Source organism: Felis catus, chromosome A1 (genome assembly GCF_018350175.1).
Source record: "Felis catus isolate Fca126 chromosome A1, F.catus_Fca126_mat1.0, whole genome shotgun sequence".
NCBI lineage: Eukaryota > Metazoa > Chordata > Mammalia > Carnivora > Felidae > Felis > Felis catus.
In genome coordinates this window covers 117,031,434-117,055,481 of record NC_058368.1, presented here as the reverse complement: position 1 = coordinate 117,055,481, position 24,048 = coordinate 117,031,434, and the positions used below count along the sequence as shown (strand labels likewise).

Here is a 24,048-nt window from a genome sequence, read left to right as displayed (position 1 = left end):
ATGACATATCGGACAAAGGGCTAGTATCCAAAATCTATAAAGAGCTCACCAAACTCCACACCCGAAAAACAAATAACCCAGTGAAGAAATGGGCAGAAAACATGAATAGACACTTCTCTAAAGAAGACATCCGGATGGCCAACAGGCACATGAAAAGATGTTCAGCGTCGCTCCTTATCAGGGAAATACAAATCAAAACCACACTCAGGTATCACCTCACGCCAGTCAGAGTGGCCAAAATGAACAAATCAGGAGACTATAGATGCTGGCGAGGATGTGGAGAAACGGGAACCCTCTTGCACTGTTGGTGGGAATGCAAATTGGTGCAGCCGCTCTGGAAAGCAGTGTGGAGGTTGCTCAGAAAATTAAAAATAGACCTACCCTATGACCCAGCAATAGCACTGCTAGGAATTTATCCAAGGGATACAGGAGTACTGATGCATAGGGCCACTTGTACCCCAATGTTCATAGCAGCACTCTCAACAATAGCCAAATTATGGAAAGAGCCTAAATGTCCATCAACTGATGAATGGATAAAGAAATTGTGGTTTATATACACAATGGAGTACTACGTGGCAATGAGAAAAAATGAAATATGGCCTTTTGTAGCAACGTGGATGGAACTGGAGAGTGTGATGCTAAGTGAAATAAGTCATACAGAGAAAGACAGATACCATATGGTTTCACTCTTATGTAGACCCTGAGAAACTTAACAGGAACCCATGGGGGAGGGGAAGGAAAAAAAAAAAAACAGGTTAGAGTGGGAGAGAGCCAAAGCATAAGAGACTCTTAAAAACTGAGAACAAACTGAGGGTTGATGGGGGGTGGGAGGGAGGGGAGGGTGGGTGATGGGTATTGAGGAGGGCACCTTTTGGGATGAGCACTGGGTGTTGTATGGAAACCAATTTGTCAATAAATTTCATATTAAAAAAAAAAAGATACAAAGGGAGAAGAATTCTACCTACAAGTCCAGGAAAGGGACCCAAAACAGATTCTTCCCCCTGAGGCTTCACAAGGAACCAACCTTGCTAACATTTTAATTTCAGACCTCCAGCTTCCAAAACCACAAGATGATAAAATGTCCATTATTTAAGCCATCCAGTTTGTAGTACTTTGGTATGGCAGCCCTAGAAAACTAATACAAATGCAAATCTATACCTCTAGGGGCACCTGGGTGGCTCATTCCATTAGGCATCCAACTCTTAACTTTGGCACAGGTCATGATCTCACAGTTTGTGAGTTTGAGCCCCACATCAGGCTCTGCACTGAGTGTGTGAAGCCTGCTTGTGATTCTGTCTCCCTCTCTCTGTGCCCCTCACACATTTGCTATCTCTCTCTCAAAATAAATAAAAATAAACTATTAAAAATTCTATAACTCTAGCCATCTTTCTTTCCAGGAAAAGTGAACAATCCGTTGTACCAGTTGAAGTTCTCTCCCATAAGGGGGAGTTCACTCCCTTTCTGGGCCAGTCCTACAGGATGCAATTCTCTAGAGGTCTTATTCTGGCTTCTGCCAGTTTTCTGTGTGGAAATATTTCTAGGTTAGGCTCAAATTTCCCATCTTCAGTAATTTGATCACAGGGCACTCCCACTGAGCCCATAGATGGAGGGTGAAAGAGAGGTGGTAATGCAGGAGCAATAGGTGCATTGCCAGTCTGAACTATCCACTAATGAAACATACGAAACATTTACATTCTCTAGAACTTGTCATGTATGATCTTGTATTATTCCACTTGAAGATGGAATGCTGATACACAGGAAACCAATTTTATGGTTTGATGAATCCGGTAATATCTACCAGGTGTCTGCTGAGAGTTCTTTGGGATTTATACCTGTGGAATTGAGGTGATGGAGGCAGGATTCAGCAGACAGAGAAGTAGGGAGTTCTGGAGCTAAAATGGCCCATTAGAGTTGTTTTGTGTTAGTCTGAAATAACCAGGTCTTCATATTTCCACCTTGATCAGTGGCTTGATGTGGCTTACCCTGGGATGGGTGTGACAGCTGAAGGATGCCCACTGATAGCGCTCCTGCCATTCCCAGACACAAGTCCTTCTCTGAAGGGGAGTCTTAGTGGTGCATCTCCATGTATTTACAGTCCACCTGCTGTGCCAGTCATATCCTCTTCGTACATATATTCGGAAGACAGCTCTTTCATGGTTCTGATGGTCCTCTTCCTGGAGGGAAACTTAAAGAGAAAGTTTAATGGGATGACCTACAGCCCCTGCTACTGAACCTGGTTTCAGGGTTAAAACTGACAATCATTTCCTCACTTCTCTACTGTCCACTTTAGGTTTCTTCCAACCCTCCACTAGCATCCCTGCTGATCTCGCCAGCTTACCTGGTGGTGTAATCCAGACGTTCATCCCTGAGAGATCTGAGCCATAGTCACCATACCCTTCTCAATCTGGGATTGTTGCATATGTCCAATTACCAAAGTAAATGGCCAAAGGTGTACCAGGAGGCATCTAAGTGGGTCCATGGGGTGCCAAACATATTTTTCCTTGCCCCCCAGTGTGTAATAGCAGTCCTATTTCTTCCTGATAAGAGTCAAGTTGGTCACTTCTCTTCTTGTCTGCTGGACCCTGGTCACATAGAATCCAAAAGATTGAGGCTACTGCTTTAGCTTACATTATATTGGGAATCTTGCTTTGTTTCCTGGTGGAAAATTTTCCCTTTAGGGACAAGGGCTTCTAACCATGCAGAGCTCAGAGTTCAAAAATGGGAAGCACAAATTCCCCAAATTGTTCGTTAGGAGCAATGGTAACTGAGGCCATTCCTGCCATATAAAGGGTTTAGTGTTGGTCTCAATTGCTGGAAGGTTAGACATTTGGCTGTGTATGGAAGCAGCTAGATCAGCCTTGGTAAGTGAGGCACAGACACTTGCATCGTTGCCAATGTGTCCTCTTTGTTCATGTGCTCATCGTGCCGGTGGTATTCTGGCTGATGAAAAAAAGCTTTCTAAAGTTCAGAGGGTATATGGGGTGCCTGGGTGCCTCAGTCAGTTGAGTGTCTCATTTTGGTTCAGGTCATGATCTCCCGATTTGTGGGTTCAAGAGCCACGTCAGGCCCGGTGCTGACAGCTCAGAACCTGGAGCCTGCTTTGGATTCTCTATCTCCCCCTCTGTCTCTGCCCCTCCCCCACTCAGGCTCTGTCTCTCTCTAAAAATAAACATTACAATTTTTTTTTTAATTTTTAAAGTTCAATTGATATATAATTTTGTCTATTTCAATGTTTAGTGACTCTTCTTGGTGGGATGCCCTCTGGTGGCCATTAACTTAGCACATAGAGGTTTTCACACTTTATGTTCACTCTCACATGTCCAGCAACATGCTTCTAAACCAGAGATCCTTATACTCAATCTTCCAACTTTTCAGACCTGCAAGATTTTGTCCTCTAACACCTTTATTCAATGAAAAGGAAGCAGAGCTCTTTGTAAGGATAGTGTAATACATACTGGATCACCAATAAAAAAAAGAATAATTTTGTGACCTCTTGCTATTACCAGAAAGCAAGAAGGATGCTTTCAAAATAATGGGTTGGGTCAAAACCCAGAGAGGCCAGTTTAAGGAGTTTCCTGCTGGCCAAGTTGTGATTAATTAGTAAAAAAGAACCAATGATGTATACTTTATTAGAACAAATTAAGTCCATAAATCCATGAGTATATAAGGATACCAAAAAAAATGTTCATTTTCTCTTCAAATAATTACTAGTACATTAAGTTCAATTTTTAGTTTGTTCACTGATCCTTTTGCTAATATATATGTCTATACAAGATGTCTTACAATATATATGTCTATACACAATGTCTTACAAATAGTATGTTTGCTTGCCAATTGCCAATTTCTACCAAACAGTCTGGTTCGATTTTGACTGGGATTGCATCTCTATAGAGGTCAACTTTGTAGTAAAGGACATCTTAACAATTCTGAGTCCTCCAACCAGTGAACATGGCATATTTCTCCATTTATTTAAATCTTCTCAACTCTTGTTTGCAACATTTTATAATTTTCAGTGTCGAAACTTTGCACATCTTTGGTTAAATCTATTACTATTTATTTTCTAATGTTATAGCAAATGGTAGTTTTTAACTTTTATTTTCCATTTGTTGCAGTTATATAGAAATGTAACCGATTTTCTGGGGTGCCTGGGTGGCTCAGTCGGTTAAGCGTCCGGCTTCTGCTCAGGTCATGATCTCGCGGTCAGTGAGTTTGAGCCCCGCGTCGGGCTCTGTGCTGACAGCTCAGAGCCTGGAGCCTGTTTCAGATTCTGTGTCCCCCTCTCTCTGACCCTCCCCCGTTCATGCTCTGTCTCTGTCTCAAAAATAAATAAACGTTAAAAAAAATTTTTTTAAAAAGAAATATAACTGATTTTCTATAGTATAGAAATCAACCTTATATCCTCACCCTTGCTCAGCCTACTACTCATTAGTCCCTGTAGTTTAACAATTATGCCATCTGTAAATAAACACTAATATTTTAAGTACCTGTGTCTTTTATTTATTTTTTAAAAATGTTTATGGGGGGGGGGCATAGAGAAAGGGAGAAAGAGAATCCTGTCAGCGCAGAGCAAGCTCCAGGCTTAAGCTCACGACCAGGAGATCATGACCTGAGCTGAAATCAAGAGTCAGACGCTTAACTGACTGAACCATCCAGGCACTTCAGTCTTTTATTTATTTTTCCTGTATTTTTTTTTAAATTTTTTTAATGTTTATTTATTTTTAAGACCGAGAGAGGCAGAGCATGAACAGGGGAGGGGCAGAGAGAGAGGGAGACACAGAATCGGAAGCAGGCTCCAGACTCTGAGGCATCAGCCCACAGCCCGACGCGGGGCTTGAACTCACGGACTGCGAGATCATGACCTGAGCGGAAGTCGGATGCTTAACCGACTAAGCCACCCAGGCGCCCCTATTTTTCCTGTATTTTTAAATTGACTAGATCCTCCATTATAATGTTGAACAGAAGCAGTGAGAACTTACTGGCCTTGTCTCTAATATAATGGGGAAGTACTCATTATTTCACCATTAAGTATGATGTTAGTTGTAGGATTGTTGTAGATATTCTTTACCACAGTGAAGATGTTCCCATCCTCTAGAGTGTTGAAAATTTCACAAAGGGCACTTTAAATTTTTCAAAGACTTTCTTTGCATTTATTGAGGTGATCACATAAATTTTCTCCTTTATGTTGCTAATATGATGATTAATGTAACTCAATTAATTTAACACATACTATGTTTATCATTTAGGATTTTATTAGTTTTGAGTAATGTAAAATTCTCATGTAAATATGTAAAATTCAACATGACCCACAAATCATCAAGGTGCTTATTTCTCTCCTGGAAGAGTCCAGAAATAGTCAGTACAGGCATAGTGTAACCACTTAATACAAAAGGGGAACAAAGTTACTAATTTGTTTATGTTTATTTTTGAACTATGTGCTCACTACAGAAAATACACCTTTTACAATGTAGAGAAAAGGGAATCAGAATATTGGAAAAGTTTCAAATCATGATATCCTGAAAGGGCAGTAAGAGTAAGCAGGTTTGAGTGCATATGGAAATTCAAACAGCTGTGCATTTCTATCCATCAAAGTAGGTCTATGAAGAATGAGCTCATGGAGATGTTTGTGGAATCTACCACCTCTGAAGGAACTGAGGTTAAGTGCTTAATGATCGGCTCAGGGCTGATGTTCAACAAAGCCAATAGTCAGGAAGTCAACCTTGAAGTTTGAAACTTCTGAATGGTTCTGCATCTGTCAATCTGCTACTTCCACACCCTTTTGAGATTAATAGCTTCTTCATTTTGCATTCCAAATCTCATGCATGTTCCTCTTGTCCACTTTTAACCTAAAACCATATAGGATTCTGGAAAATGTGGTTCTAAGCCTCATATAACACAATCCAGCACAATCATTATCCTTAGTTTTCATTCTCATGGTTGAAATGGCTCTCCAACTAGTAGTGTTGTGTCCAACTTGGAAGAGCAAAACACAGAAGATGAAATTACCAAGTCTAATGAAACCATCATTTTTGATAACTTGGCAGTTTTTACTTATATCAACTACCCATTGACCAAAACAATTAGTTATGTACTACATTAGCTACAAAAATGCTGTAGATCTCTCAACAGTAAGAATCAATTATTTGTCCCAACAAGTACCAAAGTCAATAGCACAATGACCACATGCATTGCATATAGTGGTAATTAATTAGAAACAATAACAACAATAATTTCAAATATACTTGCATACTGAAAATACTTAAGTTCAAAGAGACTTCACAATAGAAATGATATAATACATTTTAGTGAATCATAATGCCAATAACATCAGAAGTTGTATGACATAGCTACAAGGGTATTGGGAACAATTTTCATACCATAAAGGTTTATATTAGAAAATTAAAAGTAGGAATTATGAGCTAAAAAATATGAGAAATTATGAGCTTATGAGTCACTTCAAAGATGAGACACTGTTAAAGTAATTCCATACTTACAACATTTTAAAGATTTCTCCCCCAGTATGAATTTCCTTACACATAATAAAAGATGAGGGTCATTGGAAGGTTTTCCAAAATTGACGACATTCATTGCATTTCTCTCCAATGTGACTTTTCACATGCCTTTGAAACATGAAGGTAAACTAAAGAATTTTCCACATTTTTTACAGTCTTGTATCACAGTATGAGTTCTCACTAGCTCACTAAGCAATGAGAAAAACTTCAAAGCTTTTCCACATTCTTTACATTTATATAGTTTCTCTTCTGTGTATATGTTCTCAAATATGTACTGAAGTGTTAGGAAATATACTTTTCCATATTTCTTACACTTATATGCTCTCTCTCCAATGTGAATTTTCACAAGGCTTTGAAGGAATTGGATACAAGCTAAGACTTTCCCACATTCCCAACATTAACATGGTTTCTCTCTAGTATGAGTTCTCACTACCGAACAGATGCGAAAGCAGTAGATACTACATTTCATATATTCACAGTGTTTCTCTTCCAATGTGTAATATCATATATACAGTAAATCATATACAATTATAAGGCATCTCTCCAGTGCTCGTGGTTATTAAAAGGAGAAGGAAAACTAGTCTTTCCCACATTTCTTCCATGTATAGAGTTCCTTTTTGATTGGTTTTCTCACCTGTTGAGTAAGCTTTGAGGAGTAAGTGAAGGTTTTCCTATATTCCTTACATTCATAAGGATTCCCCTCAATGTCAATCTTACATGTACAGTAAGGAATGTGGAAGAAATAATGATTTACTCATAATCTTCTATAGTCAAAGTCATATCTTCAATATGAGTTCTCACATGTGCCTCAAGGTTTAAGGACAACTGAGTATTTTCCCACATTTTTCACATTCATGGTATTTGTCTTCATTGAGAAAGCATTCTTCTAAGAGATGAAAAAATGGAAGACTTTTTCACATTATGTGAAATAAAGCTTATTTCCACCATGAGTTTTACATGTACAACAATGGATGAAGAATGAATAATGGTTTTCCTACATTTTGTATATTCTTTTCCAAGAATTTTCATATCATGAGCCCTACACTACAAAGAATAGCTGACAGGCTCTCTATATTCCTTAAACTGATAGAGTTTGTGCCAATGTGTGATCCCATGTGTGTTTTAACAATGAATGATTAGTTAATGCTTTCTCACATCCACTGAATTCATAGCATTTCTCTTCAGTATGAGTTCTTTTTGTGCACACTTAAAGTTGGAATCTGGCTGAAGGCTTTCTCACACTGATTATTTTTATTAGATTTCTCTCTAGTATGGAGTATCTTCTACACATTGCATATTAAAATCTTTTTCAAATATTTCCCAATTTGATTATATTCAGAGTTTGTTTACCATATGAATTCTTAATTATCTCTCCTATGTCTTGTACTGATCTTTTCTGCCATGACAAAAAAAAGATGAGGATCACCTAATAGAAAGTTTTTCACATTATTGGTGAAGTGAAATAATAAAAACTTAAGGTCGATTGTGTTAAGGAAAGGCTGTGTATTCATATCCTGAGATACCCCCAAAAACGTTACAGGTAAAAAGTTAATTTAGGATATAAAATGGAATACAAAAAAATACACAATTAAGCAAAACAAACCAACAAAATCCAAACCCAGTAAACAAGAAACAAAGGAATGAAAATAGATGGTACAAAAAACTGCAGTAGGGGTGCCTGTTTGGCTCAGTTGGTAGAGCATGCAACTCTTGATCTATGGGTTGTGGGTTTGGGCCCAACATTGGTTGTAGAGATTACTTAAAAAATAAAATCTTAAACCACAACAACCCTAGAGAAAACAAGCAACAACTTCTTTGACCTCAGCCACAGCAATTTCTTGCTTGACATGTCTCCAAAGGCAAGGGAATTAAAGGCAAAAGTGAACTATTGGGACCTCATCAAGATAAAAAGCTTCTGCACAGCGAAGGAAATAATCAACAAAACTAAAAGGCAATCAACGGAATGGGAAAAGATATTTGCAAATGACGTATCAGATAAAGGGTTAGTACCCAAAATCTATCAAGAACTTACCAAAGCCAACACCTGAAAAACAAATATTCCAGTGAAGAAATGGGCAAAAGACATAGACACTTCTCCAAAGAAGACGACATCCAGACGGCCAACAGACACATGAAAAGATGCTCAATTTCACTCATCATCAGGGAAATGCAAATCAAAACCACACTGAGATACTACATCCCACTGGTCAGAGTGGCTAAAATTATTAACTCAGGAAACAACAGATGCTGGAGAGGATGTGGAGAAACGGGAAACCTCTTGCACTGTTGGTGGGAATGCAAACTGGTGCAGCTGCTCTGGAAAATGGTGTGGAGGTTCCTCAAAAAACTAAAAATAGAACTACCCTACGACTCAGCAATAGCACCACTAGGAATTTATCCTAAGGATACAGGAGTGTTGATGCATAGGGGCACATGTACCCCAATGTTTATAGCAGTGGTTTCAACAGTAGCCAAATTATGGAAAAAGCCTCAATGTCCATCAACTAATGAATGAATAAAGAAGATATGGTTTACATATAGAATGGACTACTACTTAGCAAAGAGAAGGAATGAAATCCTGTCACTTGCAGCAACGTGGATGGAACTGGAGGGTATTATGCTAAGCGAAATAAATCGGTCAGAGAAGGACAGGTATCATATGTTTTCACTCATATGTGAACTTGAAAAACGTAACAGAAGACCACGGGGGTAGGGAAGGGGAGACATAGTTACAAACATAGAGGGAGGGAGGCAAACTGTAAGAGACTCTTAAATACAGAGAACAAACAGTGTTGGGGGAGAGGTGAAAATGGGTGATGAGCATTGAGGAGGGCCCTTGTTGGGATGAGCACTGTGTGTTTGTATGTAAGCGATGAATCATGGTAATCTACCCCCAAAACCAAGAGCACACAGTATACACTGTATGTTAGCCAACTTAGCAATAACTTATATTAAAAACAAAAAATATTTAAAAAATTGCAATAGACACAATAATATAAATAATTACATTAAATATAAATGGAACTAACTCTACAATTAAGAGACAAAAATGATAAAACTGGATTAAAAAAAGCAAGATCCAATTCTGTGTTTACATATGATGTATTTAAAATATTAAGACGGCAATCAGCAAAACTAAAAGGCAATGGACAGAATGGGAGAAGATATTTGCAAACGACCTATCAGATCAAGGGTTAGTATTGAAAATCTATAAAGAACTTATCAAACTCAACACCCCCAAAACAAAATTATCCAGTGAAGACATGGGCAAAAAACATGAATAGACACTTTTCCAAAAAAGACATCTAGATGGCCAACTGACACATGAAAAAATGCTCAACATCACTCATCATAAGGGAAATACAAATAAAAACCACAATGAAATACCACCTCACACCTGTCAGAATGGCTGAAATTAACAACTCAGGCAACAGATGTTGGAGAGGATGTAGAGAAAGACGATCTTTTTTGCACTGCTGGTGGGAATGAAATTGGTGCAGGCACTCTGGAAAACAGTATGGAGGTTCCTCAAAAAATTAAAAATAGAACTACTCTACAGCCCAGCAATTGCACTACTAGGTATTTATCCAAGGGATACAGGTGTGCTGTTTCGAAGGGACACATGCACCCCAATGTCTATAGCAGCACTATCAACAATAGCCAAAGTATGGAAAGAGCCCAAATGTCCACCGATGAATGAATGGATAAAGAAGATGTGGTACACACACACACACACACACACACACACACACACACACAATGGGAGTATTACCCGGCAATCAAAAAGAATAAAATCTTGCCATCTGCAACTACATCAGTCAGAGAAAAACAAGTATCATATGGCTTCACTCATATGAGGACTTTAAGAGACAAAACAGATGAACATAAGGGAAGGGAACCCAAAATAATATAAAAACAGGGAGGGGGACAAAACATAAGAGACTCTTAAATATGGAAAACAAACAGAGGGTTATGGAGGGGTTGAGGGAGAGGGGATAGGCTAAATGGGTAAGGGGCACTGATAAATCTACTCCTGAAATCATTGTTGCACTATATGGTAACCAATTTGGAAATTTTAAACTAAATTTTAACCAAATTTTAAAAATAAATAAATAAAATTAAAAAAGAAAATAAAAAGGATGAGAAAGTAAAAGGAGGGAAAAGATATATCATATGAACTCTAAGCATAAGAAATATAGGGTGATTATAGTAATATCAGATTAACAGTATTACCAGACACTAAACGGGATGTTTCATACTAGTGTCAGTTCATCAAGAAGATAAAATAGTCCAGGGCACCTGGGTGGCTTAGTCGGTTAAGCATCTGACTTTGGCTCAGGTCATGATCTTTTGGTTCATGAGTTCAAGCCCCGTATTGGGCTCTGTGCTGACAGCTCAGTGCCTGAAGCCTGCTTTGGATTTTGTCTGTTTCCTTCTCCCTTTGCCCCTCCTCTGATTGTGCGCTCTCTGTCTCTGTCTCTCTCTCTCTCTCTCTCTCAAAAATAAACATTAAAACATTTTTTGAATTAAAAACAAATTTAAAAAAAGATAAAATAATCCTTGTGCATATCTAACAACAGAGCTTCAAAATGTATGAATTTTTACAAAATGCTACACCAGAAGGGAGAAATAAATTATGATTGTGAATTTGTCTAAGAATTTAACATTTTATCTCAATAACTGACAGAAAAACATGTAGGAGAAATGGTAAGAATAAAGAAAAATCAAGCAACATTATCAAGCAACTTGGTTTAATTGATATAGCATACTAAATACACATTTAAGTACACATGGGAAACTCACCAAGATAACCCATATATTGGATAACAACAAAACCCAATAAATTTCAAAGGATCAAAATCATACTGAGGATGTTTCCAGACCAAAACAATTATTTTCACTATGAAAAATGTTATCTCTGGATATTTGGACATGAAGCAACATACTTCCAGTTAACCAGTAGTTTAAATAAGAAATCAACAGGGAAATTACAGACGAATTCAAACTGAATGTATCAAAATTCATGAGATGTAGGGGTGCCTGGGTGGCTCAGTTGGTCGAGCATCTGACTCTTGGTTTTGGCTCCAGTCATGATCTCACACTTTCAAAAGTTCGAGCCCCCTGCCTGGCTCTGCACTGGCGGGTTCTCTTTCCTTCTCACTCTGTCCCTCCCCTGCTCGTGCTGTCTCTGTCTCTCTCAAAAGAAATAAACTTTAAAAAATTCATGAAATGTAGCTTCAATAATGCATGGAAAGAAATGTATAGGTTTTCTTTATATATTTTAATCCCTATATATGTATGTATGTATATATTAAAGAAGTCTAGCATCAATTATCTAAATCTTCAGAGAAACTAGGGGAATAAAACTAAACCCAAAGTATAGAGAAAGAAACAAAAATATAAGAGTGGAAGTCAATGAAATAAAAAACAGAAATAGGAAAATAACAAAGAATAAGATTGGTTTTTTAAAAAGATTAATAAAAATGGGGCGCCTGGGCGGCGCAGTCGGTTAAGCGTCCGACTTCAGCCAGGTCACGATCTCGCGGTCCGTGAGTTCGAGCCCCGCATCAGGCTCTGGGCTGATGGCTCGGAGCCTGGAGCCTGTTTCCCATTCTGTGTCTTCCTCTCTCTCTGCCCCTCCCCCGTTCATGCTCTGTCTCTCTCTGTCCCAAAAATAAATAAAAGACGTTGAAAAAAAATTAAAAAAAAAAGATTAATAAAATTGATACTGATAAACCAATACTGATAAAGACAAAAGGAGAGATAATGTATTTTACCAATACCCAGAATGAAAAAGGCGCATCATTACAGATTCTAAATATATTGAACAGATGATAAAGGAGTATTAGCAATAACTTCATGTCAATAAATTTAACATCTGATAAAATAGATAAATTGTTTTAAAAAACACAAGTTACCAACTGACACAAGAGGAAACAGAAAGGGAGAATTGCAGCCTATCTATTTAAGCAATTGATTTTACAATTCAAAATCTTTCCACGAAGAAAATGTTAGCTACATGTGTCTTTTGTGGTAAATTCTATCAGATACATAAAGAAGAACTAGTATCTTACACAAACTCTTTCATAAAAGAGAGGAGGAGGAAACAATTGCCAAATCATTTTATGAGACCAATATGACCCTGAAACTAAACCTGGTAAGAGTATAACATGAAAAGAATATATAGGTCAATATTACTCATGAACATAAATGCAAAATTCTCAACAACATAGTAGCAGATCGAATCTACCTAACAGATAGAATATTTTTCACACAGCTGCATGCCACTTGGAAGAAAATTGTAAACAATTTGCCTGGCCAGTCACAGCCATAGGTGTGCTTTTCTCTTCTCAGTCTGTAGGACTCCAGTTCATTGGATCTCCTTGGGTATATTTGTATTCTTCTATCCTTGCTGCAACTATCCCATAATCAGAATGGAGAGGCAACTGCTTCAGATTTCAGTGCTCAGATTCTAGCTCTGACTATAACACAAGTACTGCAATGGCCACTTGAACTTGCAAGTTGGAAACAACCAATAGGACCTGGACCAGGCTAAGTCAAGTGTCTCAGAAACAAAATTAATGTCACCCAAAAATGAAGTACTAAAGACAGATACTATTTAATGCAATATTCTAAAAAAAAAAATAAAAAACTTAATGAACAAAATCAATGATGGACAAAATATCAGAATATTAAACAAAGAAAGGATATAACCACACACTTGCACAAACTTGGTCTCATCCTAATCCCATCCCTGTCACATTCTGATGTCAACTTTATTGTTTCCTGAACTCAGTGGGGGAAAAAATTACCATACCTACTGTACAGTTCCCTCTCCTGGGCTGTTCCTTCAAGGACAAGAGGGCTATCAAACATCTAGATATAATAATGCTGGCACTGTTAAAATTACAAAAATAAAGCGCCTTTAGTTTGCAAATAGGATCTCTTCTAGACTACGTTATCAATGCCAAGTTTATTACATGCATTTATGCATTAAAGGAAAAATATCTTTAAAAGTGGAAAAGCTATGGAAAAGCAATGTTACTCTAGTAGTTATATGTGCATGCAGGGCATCTCTACCATCTACTAAAGCTACTTCCCCCCGCCCCCCGCCACACGCACATATACAAACATAGACACACAAACACTTAGTGCAGCCCTGGAGTTCTAAAATTGGGCCAGGCATTACAAGTCATGTATCATGAAAGACTTTTATTGCTTTTTCATGACTCCACTGATAAATTGGAAGCAATGCTCTTTTTGAGGCATTCCAGATGAATCCAAGAAAGACCTAAGTATTTATCCTTGGGAGATGGCTTTAAATTCTATACTAATCAAATATTTGTGAAGTAACCTAAGAAAGGAGTAGTGAATACTGGCACATGGGGGTCTCTGAGCCTGTTACAAAACACACATTTCTGTGTTTTGAAAAGGTTGTTAGGAATTTCTGATCTTTCTACCAAGCATATTTTACCAAGATATTTAGATTGATGATCTGCTTATGAAGATTTTCAGGACACATACCTCGGTAATTTATTTTACTAAGTAAACTTTTTGGTCCTGCTGCTTCCCTGCCTGAGAAGGAAACCAGTTCTGGATTATTCCATAAATATCATAGCCATTTTGTCAGGGCACCACTTCCACAGGTTTTAAAGTATAGCTTATCAGCTCACCTTCTTATTCTCTTCTTTAGAACTTAACCTTGGCATTGCTACTAGCCAAAAATATTCCTTTGAAAGTTCAGTTTTTATCTATGTCTGTATTAGCCAAATTGGAAAATGACTAAATGAAGCTATAAAGTCAGCTACATTATCTCTGAGTATTCATCTCATGGCTGCAAACTGGCTGCTTCAACTCAAGGCTTACTCACCAGTACATACACTGGTTATGAAAAAGGAACATGGGCAAAAGACCTAAGAATATGCCACCTCAGACTAACCCTCTGAGAAATATTTGCCTTAATTATACCAAAATTGAAAGCTTTTTCACAGTAAAAAAAGCATCAGCAAAATAAAAAGGCAACCTACTAAATGGGAGATGATAATTGCAAATGACATATCCAATAATCAAAATATATAAAGAACTTCTACAACTCAACACTAAAAAGCAAATAATCCAATTTAATGGGCAGAGGACCTCACATTTTTTTTAAAGACATACAGATATCCAATACATACATGAAAAGATGCTTGACATCACCAATAATGAAGGAAATGCAAATCAAACAAAATAAGGTATCAACCTACACCTGTCAGAATGGCTGGTATCAAAAAGACAAGAAATAGCAAGTGTTGGCAAGGATGTGGAGAAAAAGGAACTCCCCTGAACTGATGGTAGGAATATAAATTGGTGCAATCACTGTGGAAAACAGTATGGTGTTTCCTCAAAAAACTAAAAATAGAAATACCATACAAGGCAGTAACACACATTTGTTATTTAACCAAAGAAAACAAAAACACTAATTCAAAAATAGAATGTGGAATCTAAAAAAAAAAAAAAACCTGAACAAACCCAAAACAGAAACAAAAACAGACCCACAAACACAAAGAACAAACTTGTGTTTGTCAGAGAGGAGGGAAGTGGCGATGTGTACAAAAGGTGAAGAAGAGTGGGAGACACAGGCTTCCAGTTATGGAATGTATAATTCATGGGGATGAAAGGTAGGGCATATGGAATACAGTCAATGACATTGTAATAGTGTTGTAAGATGGTACCTACACTTGTGATGAGTAAAGCATAATATATGGAGTTGTTAAATTACTGAATTATACACCTGAAACTAATTTAACATTGTGTATCAACTATACTTCAATTTAAAAAAAGAAAAGAAAAAAGCTTTAAAAAAAGAAAAATTTCCCTTAAGCAAAATTCCCCAAATGCACTTTCAAATTATTAAGAACAGCTGAATACTATATTCCTACCTGCAAGGGATCATGGGAACATAAATATTTTGGCCTAGAATAGGGGAAGGCAAAGAAAAATGGGTTCAGAAATGGCTTTTTAGTAGTCACTTCTCTCTGCTTCCTATTGTTGCTGTAACAAATTACAAAAAAATTGTGACTTAAAAACTCAAGTTTAATATTTTACAGTTCTAGAAGTCAGAAGTCTAAAATGGGTCTCACTCGGCTATATTTAAGGTAGGGTTGCATCCCTTTCTGTAGGCTCTAAGGGAGAATATATTTTTGCCTTATCTAGCTTCTAGTGCCTCCCTGAATTCCTTCACTGGAGGGTCCCTTCCATCTTCAAACTCACCAAAGGCTGGCCAAGTCTTTCCTAAAACATCTCTCTGATAATGACTCTTATTAAGGGCTCTTGTGATTGCATTGGATTCACCTGGATTGTCTAGGGTAATCTAGTTTAAGGTCAGCTGATTAGCAACTTTAATTCTATCAGCAACTTTAACTCTATCAGCAACTTTAATTCCTTTTTGCCACTTAACAAACTTGATATTCACGGTTCCAGAGATTACTTTGTGGGGCCATTATCCTTCTTACCACACTCCATTCTCTGCCCCCCCAAAGATCCACATTCATTCCACATTAAAAAAATATATTCAAGGTCCCCAAAGATTTCATCTCATTATAGTATCAACTCAGTCCATAATTTCATCTAAATCTCATCAACTCAAAAGTTCCAAATTTCACCAGTGACATCATCTAAATTAGGTATGGTTGAGACTCTAATTACCTATCCTGACCATAATTCCTCTCCATCTGTGGACCAGTAAAACTAATTATCTGTTCTTCAAACTGTATAATGACAAGAGGGCATAGGTAACAATAGTTATTCCAGTTCAAAAAAAAGAAAATGAAAGCAGTCATATGTTCCAAGAAATGTAGAAATCCATGCAGGAAAACTCTATTTGCTTTCAAGGCCTGGGTTTGGAGCTCCACCCTCCAGGCTCCAGCTCTGTCTTATGAGCCATCTTTTGCATGAGAGGGTAGTACATGTTTTAGCTAAGTAGTTTTTTCAGTCGTTTCTTGCTTATATAATTGTGAAGTACAACAGGTTTCTTTTCTATAATTCTCTCTGTGCCTTCCAACTTATGCTGGTAATATTTCTGCCGGTATAACATTCTCAAGAACCTTTTGAGTCCCTTGTGTGTGTCACAGGGATTTTCTCTCCTATACAAAGGGATGCTTCAGAGTTCTTTCCTGGCTATTCCTGACTTGGGCTGAGATGTTTGGGATTTCCATGAAACACATGCCTAATCTCTTTCAAGAACCTGCTGCATGACTGAATACTCTTACCTATTAATTCTTCCAAAGCACTATCAAAAGGTTGTCCTGTGACACCCTTGGCTTTCTCTCTAAAGCATGCTTTCCTAATAGTGACTTTCCTTTTTGAGCCCCTTTTGCCGTTTGAATAGGCTGAGAATTTCCCACATGACCAAGTTCTAGTCCCTTTTTGCTTAACAGCTCTTCCCTCCATCTGTCTCATTACTCTCATATTTTATTATAAGCATCAAGAAGAAATCAGGTTGCACCTCCAACTCCTTGCCTGGAAATCTCCTCAGTTAAATAACCAAGCTGATTATTTACAAGTCCTTCGGTAAAACTGCAGGACACAACTCGGCCTAGTTTTCTGCTACTATATAACAAGGATTCTCTTTACTTTCCAATATCACCTTCTTCACCTCATTTCTTTCTTAGCCCTCATTATCAGTGACTTTAACATCCATATTTCTACCAGCATTCTCTTTACAAGGATTTAGGTATTCCGTAAGGCAACGTATATTTTCTCCACCATGCTCATTTCCTCCTGAGACTTTGATAGCAGAATTGTTAACATCCATATTTCTACTAACAGTCTGTCCTAAACAATCTAGACTTTTTCCATCACGCTTTTCAAAATCCTTCCAGCCTCTGCCTTCCTTCCAGTTCGAAAACAACTTTCATGATTTTAGTTGTTACAACAGCATTCCACTCCCAGGTAACAAAACCTGTGGCATTCAGTGTTCAACTGCAGAAACAGAACCATTAGGAGATACAAAATGAAAGATTTGTTGCAAGGAAGTGACTTACTCAATTGTGAGAGCTGGCTAGGCAAGTCCATTATCTGTAGGGCAGGCAATTACAAGGCTGGCTGAAACTCTGGAGCACAAGCTGAAGCCACTGCCCACAGACAGAATTTCTTCCTCATCTGAGGGAAAACTCAGATGTGTTCTTAAAGCCTTCTGACTTATTAAATCACTCCTACACAGAACATCTGGGATATTCTCCCTATTTTAAAGTTAGCTAATTAGCAACCTTAATTCCATCTGAACCTAATTCCTCTTCACAGTATAGCATAACATCTTCACAGGTTCCGGGAATTAGGATGCAGATGTCTTTAGGGGGCCATTATTCTTCCTACGCACACCATTTTACAGCATTTCCAAAATTAAGAGGCTCCTGGAGGTTGAGATAAATTTTCTTTGGCTAACTAATAGTAATATACAATGTATTTTCTTTCAAATCCCTTAACAATAAGCACAATGTCATCATCCAAAGGCAAGTAGATACTGGCATATTGTGCCATCAAAAGCTCCACTAGGCCTAGAATTTGGAACTCATTTGAGAATTACTCTGCAATCCCAGGGGACAACTGTACGCAATGTATTACTGGATAGTAGAGTCTTTAGAGTATCTAGGAACGTCCTCAACACAGTCAATCTGGGTATCAGCAAATCTGCCCAGGACTCTTAACAGGATTGTAATTTAAGTTACATGTAAGTGACAACCCATAAGTCTTTTCAACATTAATTAATATGAGAAAGAAATCATAATAAAGATATACTTTCATGAGGTGACATATATATTTCAGAGTGAAAATCTAATGATTGCAAGTGTGATTTTTTAAAAAATAAATAGCATGAAAATATATACATTGATGCCTATTAGTAAAAGAAAAATCCAAACAGAAGAAGAAACTAGACATTAGTATATACAAACTGATTTCACCCAAAACTCACAAGGGGTTATACAAAAGTTGTAGCTGTGTTACTAATAGAAACTAAAAAGATTCCAGTAATTTAAAAATGAAGTATGTTAAAAGGAATCAGACATTCTTATGTAATATCATATAGTCAGTAAAATACTTTCAAAATGAGAATTGTTTATTCTAAGAGGTTAACTTTCATATTATCCTTTAGGAATGAGTATGAAAATTTTAATCAGAAATGTGAATTTCCTGATAAAAATTTTTGCTGATTATACAATAATTGTAAAAATAATCATAAGACAACCAAGCCAACAAAGCAAAGTAAATTTACTATGGAAAAGGAGGGGGGGGGAGTAGAATTAAAATTACTACTGGATTAAAAAATAAACAGAAAGGTGAAGGAGACAAAGCTAATGTGAAAGCAAACAGGAAACTTTCAGATACCTAAACTATTCTGGAACGTTGGATTTCCCTCTGACTTCCTCCCAAGGTCCTGGTTTAGAATACTGGGGAAGAAGGGCTTCAAGAACTTGAACTCATTGGTCCCCGAGTCTCCCGTCAGACACACCTCGTACTGGTAGCTCTGGGACAGCGTCCCCGCGCCGCTGACGTCCACCAGGTGGCCCGGAAAGTGGCCCTCGGGCCCCGAGCAGCGACCCGCAGACGCCGCCCGGCTCCGCCTGCACAGCCGCACCGCCACGAACACCAGCACCGAGAACAGGAAGAGCGACGACACGGACGCCAAGGCGACGACCAAGTAGACGGTGAGCGGGTCGGCCCGCGCCTCGGCCGCCGCCACCTCCGGGAGCGGCAGGTAGGGCTGCGAGAAGCCGTCCACCAGCAGCACGTGCAGCGTGACGCTGGCCGAGCGCGGCGGCTCGCCATTGTCCCTGACCAGCACCACCAGCCTGTGCTTGACGGCGTCGCGCTCGCTCAGCAGCCGGGCCGTGCGCACCTCGCCGTTGTGCGCCCACACGCCGAACAGCCCGGGCTCCGTGGCCTTGAGCAGCTGGTACGACAGCCAGGCGTTCTGGCCCGAGTCGCCGTCCACCGCCACCACCTTGGTCACCAGGTAGCCCGCCTCGGCCGCCCTGGGCACCAGCTCGGTGCAGGGCGCAGAGCCGTTCTGCGGCGGGTACAGCACGAAGGGCGCGTTGTCGTTGTCGTCCAGCACCAGCACGCGCACCCGCGCCTGGCTGCTGAGCGCGGGCGAGCCGCGGTCGGCCGCGCGCACGCCGAACTCGAACGCCCGCAGCGCCTCGTAATCCAGGGACCTGAGCGCGAACAGCTGCCCGTTGTCCGCGTTGATGGACACCAGGGAGGCCAGGGGCAGCTGCGGGTCCGCGGGCGGCAGCAGCGAGTAGGTGACCTGCGCGTTGGCGCCCGAGTCCCTGTCCGTGGCGCTCACGCTGCCGATGTGCAGGGCGGGGCTGTTGTTCTCGCGGACGCGCAGGGTGTAGGTGGTTTGGCTGAAGGCGGGGGCGTTGTCGTTGACGTCGGAGACCGTCACGGTTATGTTGTGCTGCGTTTTCAGCCTGGGGGTCCCCAAGTCGGTGACGGTGATGGTGATGTTGTACTCGGGTCTTGTCTCTCTGTCTAACGCCCCATTTGTTACCAGGGTGTAGAAATTCTCTTCTGATGGCTTCAGGACGAAGGGAAGATCATCCTGGATGGAACAAGTCATCCTTCCGTTGTCCCCCGAGTCTCGGTCTCGAATTCTAAACAAGGCCACTTCTGTCTCTGGAGAATTTTCAGGAATGGGGCTGGTGAGTGATGAAATCGTTAGTTCTGGGAAGTTATCGTTAACATCCACCACCTCAATGGAGACAGAACATCTTCCAGAAAGTCCCCCACCATCAGTCGCATCTATTTCCAGCTCATATGAAGATATTGTCTCAAAATCTAATTTTTTAAGTAGGCGAACTTCTCCTGAAAGGTTGTTTAGCTCAAAAGTTGCGCTTATTTCTTGGGAACTATAAAAATAGGAGTATGATATTTCCCCATTTGTCCCAGTGTCTAAATCTCTAGCAGAGACCTTGACTACTAGCGTGCCTACAGGGCTGTTCTCTGGAACTTGCACCTGGTAGAGTGTCTGTGCAAACTCAGGGGCATTGTCATTGACGTCTAAGACCAAGATGTGAACCTGGGCGGTGCCAGACCGGGGTGGAGAGCCGCCATCCAGCGCTGTGAGGGTTAAGCTGAGTTCGGCCTGCTTTTCGCGATCCAGCTCTTTGTCCAGTACCAGCTCTGGGTATTTCCTGCCATCCCCCCGGGTTCGGGTAGAAATATGGAAATGAGGGTTGGAACTGATACTGTAATTTTGGATGTTGTTGTTGCCCACGTCCAAGTCCTGGGCTTTTTTCAGTGGAAACACGGTTCCAGGAGGGCTAGTCTCTGAGATTTTCAGAGTCATTTCTCTTTCAGGAAACTCCGGAGAATGATCATTTATGTCTCTCACCAGTAGTTCAGCTCGAAACACTCCCAGTGGTTTTTTCAGTAACACTTGGAAATGCATTACACATGGATCTGTGGGGCCGCACATCTCCTCCCGATCCAGTTTCTCATGCAGTATCAATTCCCCGGTATGCAGATCAAGCTGCAAGCGGGGTTCGTTATCCTCAGAGACCACCCGGGCTCCCCGCGCGGCTAGCTCCCCAACTCCCAGCCCCAGGTCCTTGGCCAGATTGGCCACAAACGAACCACTCTCTGTTTCCTCCATCACGGAATAGCGTCGGGATTTCCAGCCTGCCAGAGCCACTCCCAACATGAGAAAGAGAATCAGGACTTGCCTTTGTTTAGGAAAACACTCTTTTCCGACCTCCATCTTTAATTCCATAAATGCTTTCCAGAAACGGGGCTCAGCTCTACCTTAGGGACGGTGATAGATCTCTTAGTCGGTAACCTTGTCCAGAAATGATGGTGAGTAGTAAGACTTACAGTCCGGAACTCTGCTTACAGGCTTTTGTCTTCGGCTATAGATCTAAGGTAGAGTTCGTAGCAGTTCCTGGGCTTTTTTTTTTTTTCTTTTTTTCTTTTTTCTTTTTTTTTTTTTTTTTTTAACGCCTTAGCCTGCAGCGCCACCATGCGTTGTCTTCGAAAAGAATTGCTACAATTTATTCCCTCTGTATGATATCTAGCCAGCTATTAGGAGTTTGGAAATGGTTTGGAGATGATGTAATCAGAAAACCATGCAATTATAATTATTCATTCCTTCATTTAAAAAAAATGTTATTGATATCTATGTACTAAGTTCTGAAACAGATCAGCAAAAAACCTAAACATGGTCCTTACTTTTTAAAACCTGTAGTATGGGTGAGGTGCTCCGAAAGATGAGAAGTGAAAGAAGACAATAGTGGTACGTCATTCTTATAAAAATAACAGCATATGCTTACGTGATTTCTTAAAATTCCCTCAGCAAAAAGGAAAGGGTTAATTCTTCTGGATTTTCTTTCAAATTCTAGGCAGTGTATGTGACAGAATTGTGGTTCCCATTGGTTGAATCATATCAAAGAAAAAACTACCAGTTAGTTCCAGTTTATGATGCCATTTCAACATAAGGCCAGAGAATTATGATTTTATGAAACTTTCAAACTATGGGAAAATGCATATAAGTCCTATAACTCTTACCCTGCTTTTTCTCCTTAGTATTGACCACCATCTGATATAGCATATACATACATAATTAGTTTTTCCTTTTCTGTGTCATTTGTGTACTTGAGAACTTTGTTTTGTTGACTTCCACATCCCCCAACATCTATAAGAGTCCCTGACACATGGTGGATACTCAACAAATATTTGTTGAATAGATCAATCAATAAATCACAATTAATTTTAAAATTCTCATAGATGGATTCTCCTCCTAATGTAGAAGACCCCCTTTTTTTCTGGGACCCTAGTTCATTATATGAGCTGGATAAACAAGACCCCATATTCCCAAGTAGCCATTTTCTATGCTCTTTTGAATAGTAATTTGCAATAGTTCGGAGTGATCTAAATGTATTTCATCAAATGGCAAAACACTCTGGCTTCCACTATGCAATGGAATAGATTCTAAAATACAAACAAAAACCAGAACATAACAACCAGGTTATAAAGATTCTACAAAAAAGGTATACATCTCTTTTAGAACACATTTCACATTGTCAATGTTATTTCACCCTAATGCTATTATGACACTAATTATATTCAAAAACTCCTACATAGAATTTTCATAAGACATTCCAAAAACTAAAATTTGAAAATAGCCACCAATTCTTCTCAAAATCATACATTTTAACAAAAGCTTGTGCTTATCCCTTACTAATATTCCACAAACTTTTGATCCCAAATATTACATTAATATAAAAACCCTAAGTTAAAAATTTCCAATTAATAGTAAAGTTCAACCCATGAAAGAATATCTAAACATGCTTTTCACAAGGGAAAAATCCACTTAGCTATCATAATTAAAAGGAGATTTATTAAAAGAGCACATATTTGTTTCCAAAAACCCAAGGGAGAAAGCAGACTGGAGAGAGATTGGAAAATCTGTAAAGTTGCTCTTTAGGCATCTCCTTTCTTCTTTTCCCTAAGTGGATTGACTTTGTGTTTCTTTCCATTTATTTAGCCAACATGATATCACATTCTTGTTAAGTTCTTAACAGAAAAACCATTTTAAAACATTTTTTTAGGGGCGCCTGGGTGGCTCAGTCGGTTAAGCGACCGGCTTCAGCTCAGGTCCTGATCTCAAAGCTTGTGCGTTGAAGCCCCGCATAGGGCTCTGTGCTGACAGCTCAGAGCCTGGAGCCTGCTTCAGTTTCTGTGCCTCCCTCTCTCTCTGCCCCTCCCCTGCTCACGCTCTTTCTCTGTCTCAAAAATAAATAAACAAAAATAAATAAATAAAACTTTTTTTTAGTGTTTACTTATTCTTGAGAGAGAGAGACAGAGACAGAGACAGAGCATGAGTGGGGGAGGGTCAGAGAGAGGAGACACAGAATCCGAAGCAGGATCCAGGCTCCAGGCTGTCAGCACAGAGACTGATGAGTGGCTCTGAGCCACCCAGGTGCCCAACAGAAAAACTATTTTGGATCTGATTTCTAAAGCCATTTTTTAAACAAAAGAGTCAGATTTGCTCAGCTTGGATTAGCAATATCTACCATCTGGTCTGAGTGTCTGAAGTCACAAGGGGAAATGAGTGAAATAAATGTAGCTGCAACAGTACACGTCAACTGAAGAGAGAAGTTTACCGAACATGATGGGGTGGGCTAGACAAAAAGGATCTATCATTTAAGTATCTTGAAATAATCTAATAATCTTTTAATAATACTCATATATATGATATATTGAAGGTTGTTATAGAAGAAAAGCCCCTATACGGGAGAAATTGTAGCCTTTCTATTTAATACTACCGTGAAACAAAAATATGTATTTTTTGCAGAACTTTTTTCCATTTAAAAATTTAAGATAGGTAAGCTTAATATCAGATTAAACATAGGCTTCATTATGTTAATGAATGATACCTCCTAAGTAACCACAACCTCAAAAATTTAGAGCTTCCATATAACAACCAAATAGAGGATGGAGCTGGAGTCATCTTCAAATCAACAGTGCTCGATAATGAAAAGTTGATAAACTGAAC

The 24,048-nt window shown here is 39.2% G+C and overlaps 1 protein-coding gene across 2 annotated transcripts; it reads right to left on the bottom strand.

Annotated features, from left to right (window-relative positions):
* Window positions 1-1,704: 1,704 nt before the first annotated feature.
* Window positions 1,705-23,164, bottom strand: PCDHB15 (protocadherin beta 15). Of its 2 annotated transcripts, none has more exons than XM_023256044.2 (2): window positions 18,876-23,164; window positions 1,705-2,185 (listed from the first exon to the last, which is right to left on the bottom strand). In XM_023256044.2, the coding sequence occupies exons 1-2, from the start codon at window positions 21,265-21,267 to the stop codon at window positions 1,944-1,946; spliced, it is 2,634 nt and encodes an 877-aa protein (XP_023111812.2). In that variant the 5' UTR covers window positions 21,268-23,164; the 3' UTR covers window positions 1,705-1,943. The 2 variants fall into 2 exon arrangements, with proteins under 2 accessions (XP_023111812.2, XP_044916215.1); XM_045060280.1 differs by having other exon boundaries at window positions 1,960-2,185; window positions 19,000-23,160.
* Between the last annotated feature and the right edge of the window lie 884 nt (window positions 23,165-24,048).